We start from the raw sequence: 21,601 nt of genomic DNA on the forward strand, positions 1-21,601 counted from the left end.
TTATTCTTCCTACCAAAATGCACCACCTCTCACTTATCTAGATTGAAATTAATTGGGCATGTAATTGGCAATTCAGCAAGTTTATTAATGTCCTCTTGCATTTTGATGCATTCTTCCTTTTGTGTTAACTACACCCCCCAATTTGGTGCCGTGTGCATATTTCAGTTAGTTGACCTCAGCTGAGCATTGCTAGGGGTTCTATAGCTGCCCTTTGTTCCTTGGGCGATGAAAGGGGGGAAATGTCAGATGTCAGCCAGGATTTCTGCTGGTACCTAATGACCCTTGTTGTAAAGTATATGCAGACGGTGTGTAGAAAAGGTCAGCAGAGTACGGTGGCCTAGTGGTTTATGGTACAGGACTAGCAATCTAGAGGTTTGGAGTATAAATCCTAGAAGGCAAGTTATGAAATTGAACTCAGTAAATCACGTAGTTTGTGAGCTGGCACAATAAAAGCAGTTGGTTCACAAATGTCCTTCAGCAAAGGGAATGTGGCCTACATGTGAGTCCAGTCTTGCACTATGTGATTGACTCTTAATGTGATCAGGGCACCTGGGGATGGGCTTTAAAAAGAAAAGCTTGTCTGTTATGGCCTCCACTATCATGAGGAATGGCCACCTTGGCAAGGTACTGGAGGGCTGCTGGTCATACCCCAGCAAGATCAGTGTTTTCAGAACAAGAGCAGAAAAAAAAATCCATTTGATGCCTGGTTTATGTTTTTAGAAATGGAGTTATAGAATCATAGAATCATAGACGTTTACAACATGGAAACAGGCCCTTCGGCCCAACATGTCCATGTCGCCCAGTTTATACCACTAAGCTAGTCCCAATTGCCTGCACTTGGCCCATATCCCTCTATACCCATCTTACCCATGCAACTGTCCAAATGCTTTTTAAAAGACAAAATTGTACCCGCCTCTACTACTGCCTCTGGCAGCTCGTTCCAGACACTCACCACCCTTTGAGTGAAAAAATTGCCCCTCTGGACCCTTTTGTATCTCTCCCCTCTCACCTTAAATCTATGTCCCCTCGTTATAGACTCCCCTACCTTTGGGAAAAGATTTTGACTATCTACCTTTATCTGTGCCCCTCATTATTTTATAGACTTCTATAAGATCACCCCTTAACCTCCTACTCTCCAGGGAAAAAAGTCTCAGTCTATCCAACCTCTCCCTATAAGTCAAACCATCAAGTCCTGGTAGCATCCTAGTAAATCTTTTCTGCACTCTTTCTAGTTTAATAATATCCTTTCTATAATAGGGTGACCAGAACTGTACACAGTATTTCAAGTGTGTCTTGTACAACTTCAACAAGACATCCCAACTCCTGCATTCAATGTTCTGACCGATGAAACCAAGCATGCCGAATGCCTTCTTCACCACCCTATCCACCTGTGACTCCACTTTCAAGGAGCTATGAACCTGTACTCCTAGATCTCTTTGTTCTATAACTCTCCCCAACGCCCTACCATTAACGGAGTAGGTCCTGGCCCGATTCAATCTACCAAAATGCATCACCTCACATTTATCTAAATTAAACTCCATCTGCCATTCATCGGCCCACTGGCCCAATTTATCAAGATCCCGTTGCAATCCTAGATAACTGTCCACAATGCCACCAATCTTGGTGTCATCTGCAAACTTACTAACCATGCCTCCTAAATTCTCATCCAAATCATTAATATAAATAACAAATAACAGCGGACCCAGCACTAGTTAAATTTTCTTGCTCCCTAATTAACTTTTAAGTGTTTTAGTGTAAAATCTGTACAGTCTGTTGGAAGCCAAGAATGTAGGATTGTTTTGTATTTTTTTTAAAAGTAGTTGAATAGCTGCAATGTAAATGGAATGAAGGCAGTTTTTTTGCATCACAATGGAGCACTCATGCTGGTAACTTGAATTTTGTGCACCTGCTAATTATACTTCTGATTCTTTACAGCAGTCTCGCTTTGAACAATATATAAATAGGTCAGTTCTGATTATCTCGCTAACACTTGGAGCGAGGAGCAAACTTTAGTGTGGCAAAGTAGTGGCAGTATTTGGCTTGTAATTTAACCTTGTACATTAGCACCCATGTGTAAACTTTCTTTTAAAAAAAAAAAAAAAATTCCTGGTAGTTTTTTCTTGCCTTTCCCTGTAGCTTGCACTTGGGCAATTCAGCTCTCCTACTGATTCCTAAGAGATGTACAGCAGAGCTCCCAGAGTGATTCTCATATGCAGAAAACCTTCCCTGCGATGAGGGAAGAGAATTCTTTCAATTTGCAGCAACAGTAACTTGTTACCCTGAAAAAATGTCCAACGGTATTTTGCAGAGGTGTGAAGAAAATCAACATTGAGCCAAAGAAGAAACGATAAAGAAGGGTGAGCGAAAGCTTGGTCAAAGAGGTGGGTTTTAAGGAGAGGGAAGCAGAAGGAGAGGAGATGGGTGGAGTGGTTTAGGGAGACAACCCCAGTGAAGGGCGACCTAGCTATTTGAAGGCAAAGCTGTCATTGGTGGGGTGAAGGGAGGGGGAATGTCAGGAGCCTGGTCAGAGGAATGGAGAATTCTTGGTGAGGGTTTTAGGGCTGGAGCAGAATATGGAGATAGAGAGGGTTGAGGCCATGGGGAGATATGAAGACAAGGACATAAGTTTTAAATTTGAAGCTTTGGAGGACAGGGTGTCAATGTAGATTAGTGAGGACAAGGGTGAAGGAGGAGCTGGAGTGAGTTAAGGGTAGAATACTAGCAACAGCTATTTGGTTGAGCTGGAGTCTATGGAGGGTGGATGGGACTATAGCAAGGAGAAAATTGGAGCAATTGAGTCTGAAGGTGAGAAAAGCATAGAGATTTCAGCGGCAGTTGGGCTGTGGTAGCGGTAGAAACGGGCAAGAGTTAGAGGCAGAAACTCAGTTTGGAGTCAGATGGGCTGGTGTGGTTATGAACAATCTGGTTCAGCCTGAGAATGGTTGGGGAGGGTGATGGCAAGGGAGAGAGATGCTCTGACTACAAATGGATAGGTAAGCTTGGAACCAAATGTGGGCCATCCAACTGAGCTGGATATTGGAGGTGTTGGAGGAGAATGATATGGTCAACCATGTCAAAGGTTGGGGAGAGGTTGAGGATGGATAATACACCACAATCATAGTTACAGACAATGTTGTTTGTAAGTTTAGTTAGGGCTGTTTTGGTGCTGTGACAGTAGTATTGGAGGGATTCAAACAGGAAATTGTAGGAGCAATAGACAGAGTTGGAAGGTGACAAAATGTTCAAGGACATTGGAGAGGAAACAGAGGATGTTAATGGGGCAGTAGTTGGTGAGGATAGAGGGGTCAAGGGTAGATTTTTGTTGAGGTGTGGGATGTTGATGGTTTTGAAAGGAAGAGGGACAGTATCTGAGGAGAGGGAACCATTTACAGTGTCAGCTGGCATGGGATGAAAGGGAAGTTGGGTGGTTTGAAGTTTATTTGGAATGGGATTGAGAGAAGGAGGTAGGTTTTGTCGATGAGGTGAGGACGGGGAGAAATGGGGTAAAGTAACTTTCCACCACCCGTTATTGTTTTGCAGTAAACAGAAAAGAAGCTAATTTAGATTGTCACCTACTTGAAGAAAAGTCAGCCTGGTGCGAAACAGTGTGCTTCATCTGAGGGGTTCTGTTTTTGCCAAGGACATGCACATGCACCAAACTTTTTATTTATTTGGACCATACAACATGCGTCTGTTAGTGGAGAGAAGTTCTACACATGTTTAAATATGACTGGTATACTTTATGTTGAAAGTACATTCTTTTCTCTTCTCCACCGCCCGCCCCCCGCTCCATGCACGTCTGAATTTTTTTTTAGACACAGCATTTCGTACTTTAGTCGGGAATTTTGGGTTGGGGAAGGAGGAAAAATAAAAGTACAGTAGACTTCTCTTAGTTGCTGTCTGTAATTAATCCATTTTCAGTAGCGGCTTAGAATAGAGAATACAGACAGCCACAGATGAGGATTCCTTATACAACTGCAAAGTTCCAGGGTACTCAACTTTTTTATTCGTTCATGGGATGTGGGCGTCGCTGGCAAGGCCAGCATTTATTGCCCATCCTTAATTGCCCCTGAGAAGGTGGTGGTGAGCGGCCTTCTTGAACCACTGCTGTCTGTGTGGTGAAGGTTCTCCCACGGTGCTGTTAGGAAGGGAGTTCCAGGATTTTGACCCAGCGATGATGAAGGAACGGCGATATATTTCCAAGTCGGGATGGTGTGTGACTTGGAGGGGAATGTGCAGGTGGTGGTGTTCCCATGTGCCTGCTGCCCTTGTCCTTCTAGGTGGTAGAGGTCGTGGGTTTTGGAGGTGCTGTCGAAGAAGCCTTGGCGAGTTGCTGTGGATGGTACACACTGCAGCCACTGCGCCGGTGGTGAAGGGAATGAATGTTTAGGGTGTGGATGGGGTGCCAATCAAGCGGGCTGCTTTGTCCTGGATGGTGTCGAGCTTCTTGAATGTTGTTGGAGCTGCACTCATCCAGGCAAATGGAGAGTATTCCATCACACTCCTGACTTGTGCTTTGTCGATGGTGGAAAGGCTTTGGGAAGTCAGGAGGTGAGTCACTCACCGCAGAATACCCAGCCTCTGACCTGCTCTTGTAGCCATAGTATTTATGTAGCTGGTCCAGTTAAGTTTCTGGTCAGTGGTGACCCCCAGGATGTTGATGGTGGGGGATTCGGTGATGGTAATGCCGTTGAATGTCAAGGGGAGGTGGTTAGACTGTCTCTTGTTGGAGATGGTCATTACCTGGCACTTGTCTGGAGTGAATGTTACTTGCCACTTATGAGCCCAAGCCTGGATGTTGTCCAGGTCTTGCTGCATGTGGGCATGGACTCCTTCATTATCTGAGGGGTTGCGAATGGAACTGAACACTGCGATCATCAGCGAACATACCCATTCCCGACCTTATGGAGGGAAGGTCATTGATGAAGCAGCTGAAGATGGTTGGGCCTCGGACACTGCCCTGAGGAACTCCTGTTGCAATGTCCTGGGGCTGAGATGATTGGCCTCCAACAACCGCTACCATCTTCCTTTGTGCTAGGTATGACCCCAGCCACTGGAGAGTTTTCCCCCTGATTCCCATTGACTTCAATTTTACTAGGGCTCCTTGGTGCCACACTCGGTCAAATGCTGCCTTGATGTCAAGGGCAGTCACTCTCACCTCACCTCTGGAATTCAGCTCTTTTATCCATGTTTGGACCAAGTCTGTAATGAGGTCTGGAGCAGAGTGGTCCTGGCGGAACCCAAACTGAGCATTGGTGAGCAGGTTATTGGTGAGTAAGTGCCGCTTGATAGCACTGTCGACGACACCTTCCATCACTTTGCTGATGATCGAGAGTAGACTGATGGGGCGGTAATTGGCCGGATTGGATTTGTCCTGCTTTTTGTGGACAGGACATACCTGGGCAATGTTCCACATTGTTGGGTAGATGCCAGTGTTGTAGCTGTACTGGAACAGTTTGGCTAGAGGCGCAGCTAGTTCTGGAGCACAAGTCTTCAGCACTACAGCCGGGATGCTGTCAGGGCCCTTTGTTGTATCCAGTGCACTCGGCCGTTTCTTGATATCTTGTGGATGAATCGAATTGGCTGAAGACTGGCTTCTGTGATGGTGTGGTTATCGGGAGGAGGCCACCTACTGATTAGCTTAGTATAGAAATTTCTGATGTAAGCCAAACATTTCAAGGTGTAGAATGTTGGTATAACTGCAAAATGTTCAATTTAGTTTTTTTTTAATGTTCATTACGTTACACAATTGCCAAGTTTATCCAGAGACACAAGCACTTGTTGAAAAGAAATCTAACAGATTTTTGTATGTCAATGCATCTGTTTTTGTTTTGGTTGACTGAATAAATGAATTGCAGTAACGTACTGATTTGCAGCTTTGTTACATTTACCTGGTTCTTGTTGGAATTCCTGACACAAACCCTAACCTCAATTGCAAAATTGTTTCTTTTAACACCCAATACAGGACACTACCAAGATTCAAAAGTGAAAGAGTAGGCATAGTCAGTCTGGATGTAAGATTAAGTGATGCTGAGCTTGGGGTTGAAAAGGCCCAAGGAATTCCACAATTTTGGTGATGTAGGAAAAAAAATTGGAGTAGAATAACCTGCAGTACACTGGCAATTGGGTTGGACCTTTGTACTGTATGAAGATGCAGACTGTATCAGAGCAAGTGCTTGCAGCCTATCACTGTAGTTTAGCTGTTGAGTTGGCAGTCAGTTGTGCAAGGCATGGAATACTGAGGATACATTTTTGGGCTATACACCTTGCATAAAACAACATCAAACAAAAGCATCTTAAGTAAAGTATTTTGGCTTGCAGCATTGTTTTTTTTTTGGTTGTCCCACGTTTTACAATTTTACTTTAATTGAAATCTCTTTTAATGCTAGTATTGATTTGTCTTTCTGTTGCACAGATGCATGCAAATTCTTTAAGTGTTTAATTTGCAAATAAATGCATCACTTCAGAGTTTTAATTGCCAGCAAATGTTTAACTCTTATTTTCTCTTTATCCAACAGTCATGTTGAACTGAAGACCCAATGGGACCATCCAAAAACAGGAAAAAAGAAACGTGTGGCTGGAGGTGTGTATTACAAACCACAGTGTAAAAATATTAAAACCTTTTTTTATGATGAGTCTGTTGTTAAGTCTTCTTTACTGCTCACATTTTTGGAGTGTAAAATATCACACACAAGCAAGGTGGTAAAGATAACTGATATCTTAGTTTAAATGGTGCAAGCAATTAGTTTCCTGCATAACCAAAATCATTGCATTCTTCCCCCGAGAATTCAGTGCTAGTCTGTGGCATTCAGTCTTTTGATTAAATCTATCCAGTATCAACTTCACGAGCATTAGCCAAGATTTTAAGTTGGAAAATCAAAAAGATTCTGTTCCATCAATCGCAGTATGGGAAAATTCAATTTTATGCTTAGTCTGAATGGAAAAATTGGCATACAAAATGAGGAATAATAATTATAAACCTCTGTTTTGAGATTCATGATGTGATAAAGTGATGCATGTATTTTCTTTAGAAAAGAGATCTATTTAAAATTTTAAGTGACTCTTCCCATCCATTCCATTTTTCATTTGTGAACATAAGAAACCCTTGTGTGTTTAAAATAAAAATGAACTTTTTGAGTAGAAGAGACATTTTAAGTTACTTTCTCTACAATATAGTTACTTTGTAATTGAGAGTTCATCTGTCTGTTTTATATGCCTGTAGTGCACATTCATATATGTCGTGGTTTTTGGTTGTGCGGTTCATAATATCAGTCCTAGGGAATGTAATAATTTTCAACCCAGCTGAAGTGATGCAGAATAAAATATCCTCTACTTTACCTGAGCAATAAGCTTCAACTCGCGCCTCAGAAAAGCACCCCCTACTGCATCAGTACAATGTTTCATTGCTCACACCAACCATCCTCATGATGTTGTGATGCACTTGTTGTGCTTGGGAGTCTTGTGCTGCTTTGATTGTAAATTCAGTACAAAAATCCCAAGCATGAGCCACCAAACTGAAATTCCTATACTGTTGGTTCTGGTAGTGGAATAATGTTCTTTGGGCTCCATCTTAGCATAAACAGCTGACATGAGGTTGCATAATCCAATCCAAATAACATGATGAGGTGCAAAAGTGCCACAGTTTATGCTTAACGGTGCAGGTGCAGTTTTTCAGGTTGACACATAATGTACCAGTAGACAAATGTAATGTATACTAGTGGTGTGTTCAATTCTTTAGCTTCCTCTTGAAATTCTGAGCACCTCCACATGTATGCAGGCATGTTTGGCTCTGGACATTGTGGTGGTGCTCTGAGTTTTGCTGGAAGTGAGCAAACTCGTGCGTGACAACAAGCGTGAGATTGCCAATTCACCACATGGCCGACAATTGTGCTGTGGATTCGCTGACATAGGGAACGAAACTGCAGTAGCTCATTTCACTTGGGATGCCTGCAGCCATTGGAGAGAGAAGACTTTTATCGCATTTATCTGGCTTGTATTTAAACCTGGGTCTCAAAGGACATAGCAGTAACCCATTGTGATAGTTAGGATTTGCAATCCTGGATGCATATTGTAATCCTAGGGTTTCAGCATTCAGTCTTGCAAATCTTGGGATAAAGAACTAGTACCAACAAAAAACAGTGAATGGTCCTTATTTCCAGCAGCAGCATTTACAGAAGCTTGGGAATTTCAGGCTGGTTTTCTGGTTCCATAGTGTGCAATACAGAAACTTTATTTCTCTTGTTGAATCAGAGGAATATTACTGTGCCGTGTGGTATAGCTCCAGGACATAATGGAGCAATCACTGGTTGCAAAGGTGCAAAAATAACCTCTGTATTTCAGGCTTTTCAGGGTGACAGAAAAGCTATTGCAAGATTTTCTTGTACATTTGATAGTTGGTGACACTCAATTTTGTGCATGCTTCACTGCTCTCAGTAACACGTTTTTCTGAAATAACTAGATTGGTGATTTACAGTTCAAAAACAACAATGATTAGTTTTACAACAGTTTCTGAATAAGTACTTGTTTTAAAAAAAATTGTATAAACGCTATTGTGTGACTGATCTGTTGACGACCTTCCTCTGGCATTTACAGTTCTGTTTTTTGAGCAAGTGTACAATTTTGTGGGTTCATTTCTGGTAAAGTGGCCAAAATCAGTGTTGGCACCAAGTAAAATCTCAGTCGTATAGTTTTTAATTTCTGCTCACAGTGCTGTTGTATTTTAGTTTGATTCTGTCCGTTTCTTGATTTAGAAAACCACCCCAAACTTTCAAATTGAATTAACTAATGTGGTAAGTTTAGGATCAAACTTAACCCAATTTCAGACCTCAATGAATAATTTGACCTGTAATAATGCTTGCGGCTCTGATTTGCTTGCCTAATGACTTAAAAGAAATATCATACAATACTGTGGCTGCAAGTGCACTTTAAGTCCAAAATCCTGAGATTTTTGGCTGAGAGTCCTGGGAGTTCAGTGTCGTAAAAATGGCCAGGATCCCAGGAATGCAAACCTCAGTGGTTCTCCAGTCACTTGATGTTACTGCATTGATAGCTTGCTACTTCTGTTACATGCTTTGTTGGTTTTTATTACTTGTCTTCTCATCAGACACTGTGTCTTTCTCAAATGAATATAGTGATTTGAGTTCCCTCAATGGTTCACTGAGTTCATCCAGTGAGTAGCTGAGCCATAGAGACCAGCAAGGTTCCAAGTTCAGTCTTTGATCTGTGCTGAATTAGGTGATCTGAGTTGGGATGGTGGTAGGGAAGTAACATTTGGCATCAGCACCACAGGGTTCGGGAGGGTAAAATAATCACTGTTTTTGCTGTTGATTGCTAGCAAGCGAACACTGCAGGAAATCCTTGTGTATAAATGTCAGTTGAGGTCACAGTTGGGCTCTGCTGTGATGCCGTGCACAGCCAAATAACTTGGTCATTGTCAAAGTGCATGCGTGAAGAATGGCTTTTTGAGCAAGTTTGCGGAGGGCGACCGTTGCTTGTGTAACTGTTGGCAGCTTGTCAGCAAGGGGTTGATGATTCGAGAGGGGAGGAAATTGGCAGGGAGCAAAAAGCGCACTGGTTTGATTTGGTATTTGTTTTCTGTCTTTGTGCTTAGCATTAAACTAATAGTATAAAACAAGATTAAAAGTTGAGTCTAATGTCGTAAGTTCTTACTGGTATTTAATTTTGGTTGTCTAGAAACGTAAGAAGGCTTTTATATGGAAAACCATTTTGTTGCTTACACTTCTGAGACAGTAACATTTTATTTGCCACCAAGGAATAAAATTAAAAGTTTATTCCAGAGCATTTGAACTTTGATCATTGCTTAAATGTTAAATCATTTGCATAATATTCAAATTAAAAAATTAGGTTAACAATTTTGACTTTTTGTTTAGTGCAGATATTATGGGGGAGAAAGGGCCAAAAGTGTGAGTGAGTGTGTGTTGGAGAAATTTCTAAGCCCAGCGCTATGCATTAAGAACAAAGCTTAAGCTTTCCTGGTTAACAGGAGTATGAACTAATATTACTTTAGGTCCCTCACACAGTCGTCTACTACAACAACCAATGCAACCTGCGCCACCACCTAAAAATGGATGCTGAGCCAAAGAAGGAAATGTTAGGACGGATGACCAAAAGCTTGGTCAAAGAGGTGAGTTTTAAGTAGTCTTAAAGTAGGGGTGGAGGGGCAGGGCGGTTTCGTGAGGAAATTCCAGAGTTTAGGGTCTAGACGGCTGAAGGCACGGCTGCCATTGGTGGGGTAAAGGGAGTGGGGGATGCACGAGAGGCCAGAGTCGGAGGAATGCAGTGTTTGGGGAAGATTGTAGAGCTGGAGGAGGTCAGAGAGATAGGGAGGGGTGAGGCCATAAAGGGATTGCAAGGTGAGGATGAGAATTTTAAATTTGGGATGTTGGGAGTACCAACTAATGTAGGTGAGTGGGCGACACAGAACAGGTAGATCTTCCAAGCTAGGATTCGCTGTTTACCTCTACTGAGGTTAAAAATAATATTACCTAAGCAAAATAAGCAGGGTCTCTGGTTTTATTTATGAATGGTTTAATTTTGGAAAAGGGTCCTGATAACACATGCACAAAAAAAAAATCGTATTTTGTTGTTGTGTATTTTTAAATGGCATTGTTTTTGTTTCAAATGTTGAGCAATACAGAATCAGATTTTGCTTCTGAAAAGCATCGGTGTGTTGTTCTGGAGTTGTCTGATGTGTGTTTGTGCCTGTGATTATCCCTAGATGGTTAGCTGAAGGGCGGTTCAACCCAGGCTGTAGGATAGACAAACCTCCTCTCATTGGATTACAGAAAAACATTGGTGAATATGCAGGAGCAGATTTCCTGGTCTCTTGGTTAGGGGAGTTTACCCTAAAAACTGACAAAATTACCCAGCTTCATGAATTTCATACATTCTAGTGAACAAACTTGAAGGCTACAAAGGTTTATACCCAATGGATTGATTGGCCGTGAAGGCGTAATTAATGGTTTCAAACTGTGAAAAGATAAAAAATGATGTAATAGTAAACAAGTTATACAGATAGACCCTTTACATAGGTGCTGGTTTAGGGGGAGCAGAGGGGACAACTGCTTCCCCAATGTTATAAGAGCTGTGGTGCACCCCAGTCTGAAATGACTATCTGCTTTGGGCTTGTTGCCAGCTGGAGCTCTTCACCATGCATTTTGTGACCAGGAGTAATCCAGATGGAGTTGGAACCCATTCCCCAGGTCAGTTCAGATCAGGTTAAAATGGGTACAAAATTCAATTTCAATTTGGGTGCAAATTTCATGAGCAAACCTTCGACTGTGGCTAATGGGCATAGAGCAGCACCTATAACACCCAGTTTTATATTCTGTTTAAATCATAATATTTGAGATGAATAGTGTTTTATAGTAAATGTTTCTATATTCATTCCTAAAAATGAATGCTGTATAAGACTGCTATACAAAATGAGCTTTAAAAAGATTAACATTATCTTCTATTATCAAAAAAATGCAACTTTTATCAAATTAATTAGATGGGCTGTGGAAATGGAACAGTTTGACAGCTGATGTATTTCCCCCTATGTTACACATATTGAAGGTGTCGTAATTAAAGTCCATTGCTTTTTGGGGAAAAAAAATCTGACTCTGTATCTTTTATATGCATTTATAAGTTCTGCACACTATCCACAATGTAAAAAATATTATATTCCAGACTTCCAATATGTAATCGATTGGCAGGTATAAGATGAATTTTGCACTTCCTTCTCCCACTTCCATTACCAATATTTACATTTTGGAAATTAGTTTGGGATGCAACACTTATATCTGAAGTTTCTTCTTTGATGCCTAAATTAGTTTATTCCAAAACATCCTACCTGATCTGATTTGAATATAGCCATATCAGTCAACACCAGGACAATAGTATAAACGTGAGGGAAGTACAGCTTAAGTCCTACTTCTCAGAGGCGTCAAAGACTGAGTTAGATACACACCTGCATTAACAAATAGATCATTTAACAACATCTATGATAACACACAAAGTTAGTACGACCACAAGATTCAGTATTGATTAATTCTTAATATCCATTATCGGAAGCAAAATCATCATAAGTGCAATGGCAGTTTGTGTATCACAATATCTCTGTTGGAGTTGGCTTTCACTTAGTAACAGTATGATAAAGCTACTTTGGATAACTAAGATTACAGTAGGACCTGGCAAGATTGAAGTTATGGTTTGTATTCAAAGTATCACTGGCAGGTTTTCATTGTAAGACTGATTTTATGTTCCCATCACAAAGGGACATTCAGTCTCTATACTTAAACAGTAGGCTGCTGTTGTTGGGCAGTCTTTAACTAGAATACTGTGGTTTTGGCTCTAGAGACACCTGCAGCTAGTTGTGGTTGTCTTTCTTCAGACATCTCTTTCCAACTAACCTTGCTTGTAATTCCCTTTTGCTATTATGCTGTACCCTGTGTTATAAAACATTAGTTTTAACAGTAACTGTTTTGATACACTTGCAGTTTTCTAGTTTGATCTAAACATTTCACCTTTCTTGAACCTTCTAACTTCTCACTCTTGAACACTTCCTTCTGACCTTCATAAGCGTTCTACACTTTCCCAACAATGTCTGAGCTTAAACATCTCAAAAGAAGTCCCTCTTCCTGGAAAATGACCAAGGTTGTAAATGATGAAATGCATTTCCTAGGCCTTAGTGCTGCATTTACAAACCTACAAACTCTAGAAACAGAGCGTAAGCCAATGAAAATGACCAATTGAGTCACATGGGTCACTTCCAAAGATGTCATTAAACTAAACCGATCTGTGGCAGGAACTAAATTTGCCACATTTTAATTAGTTTGACAAATGACATGTTCTCCATTATTTTTTTTATCACTTGCTCTCTTCTAGCATTGAAATCAGGTTAAGGAGGCATACTTTCTGATAGTCCGAACAAGGCCTGGCAAGAAAACTATCTGCTCAAAGAATATAACACAATAATCTAACTATGTTCTTTCCTCTTAACTGGGCCCAGCTCGAGCTCATACAAATGAAAGGCATTCACACATGCTTGTACAGGCAGGTAATTAGAAAACATCTGTCTTTACTCGACTATGTGCATGTTTTATATGCCTTGTAAAGATCCCAGAATGGAAGGATTAGCCCTCTATGGGTATTCCAGAATACATGTACTATGTCATACTGTCGATCCATCTTTTTATATGTATCTGTAGTGCATGTCTGTTGCACTTTAGATAGTATCAAGTATAAAAGGTAGAAAGACAGTAATTTCCAGGTATTTTCTCTGATCTTGGTAACCTGGCCACTTCAGGGCATGAGCCAGGGATTTGCAACATCTGACAATCTAGAGACTTTTCTTTTGAATTAGCCTCTAAATAACTTCAAGTTCTACCTACTGAGACCACTACCACAAAATGATTTCCTGAACAATGGCCTTAATGGGATGGGCCAGGTTGAATATGGCTCCGTTTTAGCACTTAACATCACATTTGTGCTGCAGATGCCAGACTACCCTTGAGTAACGTCATGGAAGATCAGCTAGTTTTTTATAGCAACTTTAATTTTTTAGAAAATGCAAAGATTGCTCTCCTCCCCACCTCACACATCTAAAATAGGTCGATGCCTAATTTACTGTATCAAATATGCTGTAGTATAAATTTTTTTCCCTGTCCTGAATCAAACACTTAGTAGAGAATAAGAGGCTTTTCTAGAATGTTTTGGGTGCTGCAAAATGTGACCTAGCCCATAAATGTTGCATCCTTGACCCTACAGACTCTGCACCTCAAATGAGTCTAAGTTCAAGAATGCTGTGTTTAAACTAAGGATCACAGATTATGTCATTGCACTACAAATGTGAAGATATTCCAGTGTTTTGGAGTTATAGTAGAGTATATTAATGTAGTAGAGATGTTTATTTTTAAGATGAACTACAGTGATGTAAAATTTGCACCCTTTTTCTGTTAGATTTGCCATATGGTTGGGAACAAGAAACAGATGAAAATGGTCAGATGTACTTTGTTGAGTAAGTATACAGATGGGTGAAACCAATGAGAATTGCATCTTTCAGCTCAGGAAATTGCTGTGATACATTTATGGGTAGACTGGGATTGGAATGGAGATTTTTAAAAAAGCATCAATATTGGAAATCAGAAATATAAGCAAAAAATGCTGGAAATGCTCAATCAATATCTGAAAAGAGAAAAGATAGATTTGCATTTTGGATGGTGTACTAAAGGAGGCCAAAGTCAAAAATTGGAATGTGAATGGTTGATGGAATTGAAGTGGTGAACCATGGGGAAATTGGAATCAAATTTGTGGGCAGAACAAGTGATGTTTGGCAGGATGGTTACCCAATCTGTATTTAGTGTCCTCGGCATAATAGTGAAGACTATACAGCGGGATACACCAGATTGGATGAAGTACATGTACATTGCTGTCTCACATGGAAGGAATGTTATTGGGGCCTGGAAAATGGGGTTGGAAAATGTGAGTGGGCAGGTGTTACATTTGCTACGAGTTGCAGGGGCAACATACTGTCTTTGCGATAGTTCGTCTGCCTGACTTTAAAAAATTTTTTCGCTCTTTGTTTTGGTCAGAATGAAGAAGCTTGGCTGTCTTCTAGATTCCAGTCCTAACAAAAAGTCTTTACCTGAAACATTAACCTAATGATGGTGGATCTGATGGTGAAATATTGTCTTTCATCATTTTTGATTGGTACCCTGTCTGCAATGGGTATTAGTATTGCAGAGAATCATTTGCACAATTTACAAAGGCAACAGATTCACATTCCAAACTGCTAGTTTACAAGAACAAGCATATTTGTTCAGAGCTGCTAATGACTAAGGGATTAATTCTGTTCATTTGGTAAAGCGAATACTCCAGCTCAATTTTAATTTGGTAACCAGATGTAAGCAATTAGAAAGTTAGTGGAGGAGTGAGGGAAGAAGAAAAACAGCAGGGGCTAATGGATAAATTTATTTCATATTTATTTCATTCACCATTTCACTTTGTTTACATATTTCTTTAAGGTTAGTTATTGAAGTTGCTTGTAAAATCTCTGTTCTTAGTCACATAAACAAACGGACCACGTACCTGGATCCACGTTTAGCATTTACTGTTGAAGAGACATCTGAGAAACCAAACATTCGGCAGCGGTATGATGGGAACAGTGCTGCTATGGAAATTTTACAAGGTCGAGATCTAAGTGGCAAAGTTGCCATTGTCACTGGTGCCAATTCAGGGATTGGTAAGTAGCATCAATCTGGTATCCAACTTCTTTATTAATAGTAAATACTGTTTTATAGTTGGAAATTATGGAACATCTTGCCTTCCTTGGTCTTACCTTCCTCCTACAAGTACAATCTTTTAAAATCCAATTTTGACTTTTCCTAATAGTTACTTATTGACTTTTCAGTATTGGTGTCTCAAACTATGGATCTTGGCCCTTTACCTTGGTTTCTCAATTAGTTATCAAAAGTTTAAAATGAGTGATTTTTTTCCTTTTTATTTCCCACATTATTAGGGAAGGCAGTCCAGTATTTGGTCCCAACCCTCTTTTAAAAGGCTCGCCATAGAAGGACAGGAGAATTCTAGTGGGGATATGCCTGTCTCCATTTTGTATGTTCTACTGAGGAAGCCAGCTGAAGTCTCGCCTGAAAAATCAGGATCCCCCAAGCTGGTGTATCAGATCCACTGTTCATTCTGTGGACGCTCATTCCTAGCAAAAAATCGATCTTGTCAGTCATCAAAGAACTCACTGCAGAAAATTAGATGATATCCAGGCTGTCTTCTCACAGGGTAACTGTTGGACCAAATCTATGTTCTACTGCCTTGTACCACAATAGGCTGTCACTAGCCTTTCAGTTCACTGGTTGCTTTCCAGTTTACTAATCTGCATTTTCTGTCACTTCACTAAAGCATAGGGCCTTTGTCCTAGTGGGTAAAGGCACCATCCGGTGTGGCACTAAGCTACACTAATAAGCAGGTCCAGTTTCGGTAGGCAATATGTGCTGAATTAACTCTTCTCTGTTGGAGACATACAATTTGCATCCGTTCCCCTGGGCTGTGGACAGTAAAACCCATCCAACATTGCAACCCTGAATATTGTTTAGTGAGCCTTGCTGCAAAGTGTGAGTCTGTGGATATCTTTTGAGGGCACGGTTTGGCTGTGAAGTCAAATAACCTGCAGACATTTGCTGTTAAATGTAGAACAGGCACTTGAGTGAAGTAGAGGAAGGCATTTACAATGCATGTGCAACTCTATCCCAGCAAGAGTTGCTGCCTTAAGGAGATAAGGGGGTAAAACTGGGAGAGCAAAAAAAAACTGAAGCAAAACTGATTGTAGTATTTGAATGTAAATTTCTGGCATTAATTTTTTTTTGAAGAAAAAGATGAACTTGGAAATCCATGAGTTAGCAAGAGTTTAAATGGCTCCCATGTGCTGAATAAATGCAGAGGTCACAAGCATGGGCATTCATTCGTTAAAACTGCAGCTTGTCCAAATGTGCTTTTACATAGATGTCGCAGTGCTGATAGTTTGTTGTAGTTGGCTTAAAGAAAAGTGCACAGAACCATAGCTGTGTTTTGATTAAAAGCCAAAGAACAGTATTTTATCCAGGCTTGCAACTGCCATTAAAAATGATTCTTAAGAGAGTCTTTACCTCTCCAGCTTAGAGAGGTTGAATGAAATATCTGAATATTAATGTCATAATTAATTGTCAAAAAAGACTGATCAACATGTCAGTTTGTAGAACCTGTACAGCTGTACTGGGAGAAGAAAGGTCAGGAGAGCAATAGTGATATGGGGATCCTATAGTTAGGGGAACAGATAGGCGTTTCTGCAGCCGCAGATGAGATTCCAGGATGGTATGTTGCCTCCCTGGTCCAGAGTCAAGGATGTCACTGAGCGGCTGCAGAACATTCTGGAGGGAGAGGGTGAGCAGCCAGAGGTAGTGGTCCATATCGGTACCAATGACATAGGTAGAAAGAGCAATGAGGTCCAGTAGGCAGATTTTAAGGGGAGTTAGGAAAGAGATTAATAAGCAGGACCTCAAGTAGTAATCTCCGAATTACTCCCGGTGCCTTGTGCTCGTGAGTATAGAAATAGGATAGAGAAGGTGAATGCGTGGCTGGAGAGATGGTACAGGAGGGAGGGCTTTAAATTTCTGAGGCATTGGGACTAGTTCTAGGGGAGGTAGGACCTGTACAGGCTGGACTGGTTGCATCTCAGCAGAGCCAGGACCAGTGTCCTTGCAGGGAGGCTCTTAAGTTCTGTGGGGGGTGGGTTTAAACTAGCTTGACAGGGTGATGGGAACCTGAGTGTAGATTCAGAAGGGAGAGAAGCAGAGCTGGAAATGGGAGGCAGAAAATTAGTAAATGAGTTTGGAAGGCAGAAGAAACAAAGGTTAGAAACTAGACAACAAAGGAGTTTGGCAGTGCTCAATGGTATATGCCTCAATGCAAGGAGTATAGTGAACAAGGCAGATGAGCTAAGAGCACAGATAGACACGTGGAAGTATGATATTACTGAAACATGGCTTAAACGGGCAGGAATGGCAGCTCAATGTTCCTGGTTACAGGATTTTCAGACGAGATAGAGGGAGGTAAAAAAAAAAAGAGAGGGGATGGCAATATTGGTTAAAGAAACAATTACGGCTGTGAGGAGGGATGATATGTTAGAAGGATCATCAAATGAGGCCATATGGGTTGAGCGAAGGAACAAAAAAAGCGCAGTCACACTTCTGGGAGTGTACTATAGACCCCCAAACAATCAGAGGGCGATAGAAGAACAAATATGTAGGCAAATTTCTGAAGTGCAAAAACAATAGGGCAGTAATAGGGGATTTCAACTACCCTAATATTAACTGGGATACAATCAGTGCAAAAGATATAGAGGGCACAGAATTCTTAAATTGCATGCAGGAGAACTTTTTTAGCCAGTACGTAGCAAGCCCAACAAGAGGCGGGGAGGGCCAGGGAATGAAGCTGGGCAGGTGGAAGGACTATCACTAGGAGAGCATTTTGGTGGATCATAATTCAGTTAGATTTAGCATAGTTATGGAAAAGGTCAGATAGAACAGGAATAAAAGTTCTAAATTGGGGAAAGGCCATTTTTACTAAGCTGAGAAGTGATTTAGCAAAAGTGGACTGGAAACAGCTACTTGAAGGTAGAGCAGTGGGAGGTTTTCAAGGGGTTTAGAGTAAACATGTTCCCACAAAGATAAAGGGTGGGACTGCCAAATCTAGAGCCCCGTAGATGACGAGGAGCATACGGGATAAGATGAGGCAAAAAAGGGAAGCTTATGTCAGACACCAAGAGCTCAGTACTGCAGAAAGCCTAGAGGAGCATAGAAAGTGCAAGGGTGAAATTAAAAAGGAAATTAGGAAAGCAGAGATAGCATGAAAAAATACCGGCAAGTAAAATTAAGGAAAACCCAAGAATATTTTATAAATACATAGAGCAAGAAGATAACTAAGGAAAGAATAGGGCCTATTGGGTTACCTTTTTGATCTGTGTGTGGAAGCGGAAGATGTGGGTATGGTTCTTAATGAATACTTTGCATCTGTCTTCACAAAAAAGAGGGACGATGCAGATTGTAGTTGAGGAGGAGGAGGAGTGTGAAATATTGGATGGGATAAACGTTGAAAGTATTAAGGGGTTTAGCATCTTTGAATAAATCGCCAGGCCCAGATGAAATGTATCCCAGGCTGTTGAGAAGCAAGGGAGGAAATAGTAGAGGCTGTGACCATCATTTTCCGATCCTCCCTGGCTACAGGCGTGGTGCCAGGGGATTGGAGGACTACTAATGTACCGTCCTTTAAAAAGGGAGAAAGAGAGACCAAGTAATTATAGGCCAGTCAGTCTAACCTCGGTGGTGGGCAAATTATTGGAATCGATTCTGAGGGACAGCATAAATCGTCATTTATAAAGGCACGGGTTAATCAAGGACTGTCAATATGGATTTGTTAAGGGAAGGTCGTGTCTGACTAACTGGATTGAATTTTTTGAGGCGGTAACGAGGAGGGTCGATGAGGGTAATATGTTTGATATAGTGTACATGGATTTTTAGCCAGGCTTTTGACAAGATCCCACATGACAGATTGGTCAAAAAAGTAAAAGCACCATGGGATCCAAGGGAAAGTGGCTACTTGGATCCAAAATTAGTGCAGTGGCAAGAAGCAAAGGGTAATGGTTGGCGGATGTTTTTGCGACTGGAAGGCTGTTTCCAGTGGGGTTCCGCAGGGCTCAGTACTAGGTCCCTTGCTTTTTGTGGTATAAATGATCTGGACTTGATCAAGCACCCCACATTCTAGAAATTTGCAGATGATACAAAAATTGGCCATGTGGTTGAAAGTGAGGAGGAAAGCTGTAGTCTGCAGGAAGATCTCAATGGACTGGTCAGATGGGCAGAAAAGTGGCAAATGGAATTCAATCCAGAGAAGTTTGAGGTAATGCATTTGAGGAGGACAAATAAGGCCTGGGAGGATACTAAGAGGTGTAGAGAAACATTGGGACCTTGGAGTGCAGGTCCCCAGACCCCTGAAGGTAGCAGGACAGGTAGATAAGGTGGTTTAGAAGGCATACGGGATACTTTCCTTTATTAGCCGAGGCATAGAATATAAGAGCATGGAGGTTATGCTAGAACTGTATAAAACATTGGTTAGGCCACAGCTTGAATACTGCATACGGTTCTGGTCACCACATTATAGGAAAGATGTGATTGCACTCGAGAAGGTACAGAGGAGATTCATGAGGATGTTGCCAGGGCTGGAAAATTTTAGCTATGAGAAAAGATTGGATAGGCTCGAGTTGTTTTCTTTGGAACAAAGGAGGCTGAGGGGAGATTTAATTGAGCATATATAATTATGACTGGACTAGATAGTGAATAGGGAGGACCTATTTCCCTTAGCAGAGAGGTCAGTGATCAGGGGCATAGATTTAAAGTAATTGGTAGAAGGATTAGGGGGGAGCTGAGGAGAAATGTTTTCACCCAGAGGGTGGTGGGGGTCTGGAACTCACTGCCTGAAAGGGTGGTAGAGGCAGAAACCTTCAACTCATTTAAAAAGTACTTGGATGTACACTTGGTCCATAGCCCTGTAGGTTACGGCACTTCAAGTGCTCAAAGTGGGATTAAGCTGGATAGCTCTTTTTCAGCCGGCACGGACACAAATGGGCTGAATGGCCTCCTTCTGTGCTGTAACTTTCTATGATTCTATGATCACTATTTGACACCTTTAAATAAGGTAAGTGAAATTCTGGCAGCATACACAGTTGAAAGATCATTGTTGAAGTAGATTAATGGTTGATGCACAGAGAAAGTTGTACTCCTGTGTTAAGTTATAATTTGAGAATTCTGATCTGTTCCTTCAAAGCTTTCTGGTCAAGCAGGATGTATTTTATTAACTCCTGTATTCTCAAATAGTTGTGGAGTAGAATGATTGAAGTGTGCAAAATCTGATGCAACTTGTATTAACAGATCTCTCTTGCTAATGATCTGTTCAATAATAGGTAGCATGTAGACACAAACGATCAATTGATTCCATAGGTTATCAGAACAGGTCTGTTGGTTGGGTTAAAGACCGAGAAATGTCCATTTGTCACCTATGTTCAATTGATTGACATTGTTGGCAGTAGAATCACAATCATTCAACAGCTGAAAATCAAATTTAAAAAAAATGAATAGATACCTACTTCACAGGAGCTGGTGTTTTGGATCCAGATATACTGTACACACTACAGCTGTGTGTACCTGCCAACTTGCAATTTGACTCCATTTTGCAGGTGTTGTGCAATATAGTGATGAATTGTGGCAAGGTCAGTGCGTATGTAACTTGGACTGATCTGGAGAGAGGCTAGATTAGTTAGGTTAGAGTTGTGTTAGATTCATAAAAACACAAAGTTGGCTTTGTATTCTCTGGAGGTGTAGGGGCACATTACATAGTCATTTAAAAATATTAGGCATATATTATGACTTGAACTAGCTAGCTTGCTTTTATCCCAAAGACGACTCATTTAAAATCCTATCCATGCTAAAGAAATGAGGAGTGCACACAGTTGAAAGAGCCATTGTTCTGTTACTTTAATGGTTGATGTACAGGTTTGGTACTAATTCAAATTTGCTCCAGAGTAAATTGTGCATTATAAAGGGCTGGTACTTTTCAATTTAAATTCTAACTTTTTTGTTAAATTGACGGCTTAAAATCTACCTTATTTTAGAGTCTAAAATTTGTCATTTTGGAACTTATTATTTTGAAAGTTAAACCACAGCATTACATTGGTATTTATTCTTGCTCTTGGCTTTGTACAAAACTGTAATTTTCTCACATACTGTTTTGGCCCATCTTTCAAATTTTTTTTAGAAAAAAAATTTCCTCTGACATCTTGGTTGTCATATTAATTAGCAAGTGCATACAAAACTGCAGATATTGCTATAATCTGTTGATTACAAATGGTTTGAATCAAATGTACTGATTTTTTTTGTGTTTGAAGATTTGAGTTATGAAAACTACAAGTATTAAATGTTTTCTTAATTAAATATTGAAGTAACAAAGCTTTGAAATTCTATTTAGACCTGACCCCCAGTTTGCTACTGGATGCCTCTGA

At 40.7% G+C, this 21,601-nt stretch overlaps 1 protein-coding gene across 4 annotated transcripts in view; it reads left to right on the forward strand.

Annotated features, from left to right (window-relative positions):
- wwox (WW domain containing oxidoreductase) overlaps positions 1 to 21,601 on the forward strand; it is a 734,210-nt gene that overhangs the window by 12,873 nt on the left and 699,736 nt on the right. For all 4 annotated transcript variants that reach the window (XM_067998151.1, XM_067998152.1, XM_067998153.1 and 1 more), the window contains exons 2-4: positions 6,519 to 6,583; positions 13,963 to 14,020; positions 15,066 to 15,244. In XM_067998151.1, coding sequence (XP_067854252.1) covers positions 6,519 to 6,583; positions 13,963 to 14,020; positions 15,066 to 15,244 — 302 coding nt within the window. The remainder of the gene's footprint in view (positions 1 to 6,518; positions 6,584 to 13,962; positions 14,021 to 15,065; positions 15,245 to 21,601) is intronic.

This window comes from Heptranchias perlo, chromosome 16 (genome assembly GCF_035084215.1).
Source record: "Heptranchias perlo isolate sHepPer1 chromosome 16, sHepPer1.hap1, whole genome shotgun sequence".
Lineage (NCBI taxonomy): Eukaryota > Metazoa > Chordata > Chondrichthyes > Hexanchiformes > Hexanchidae > Heptranchias > Heptranchias perlo.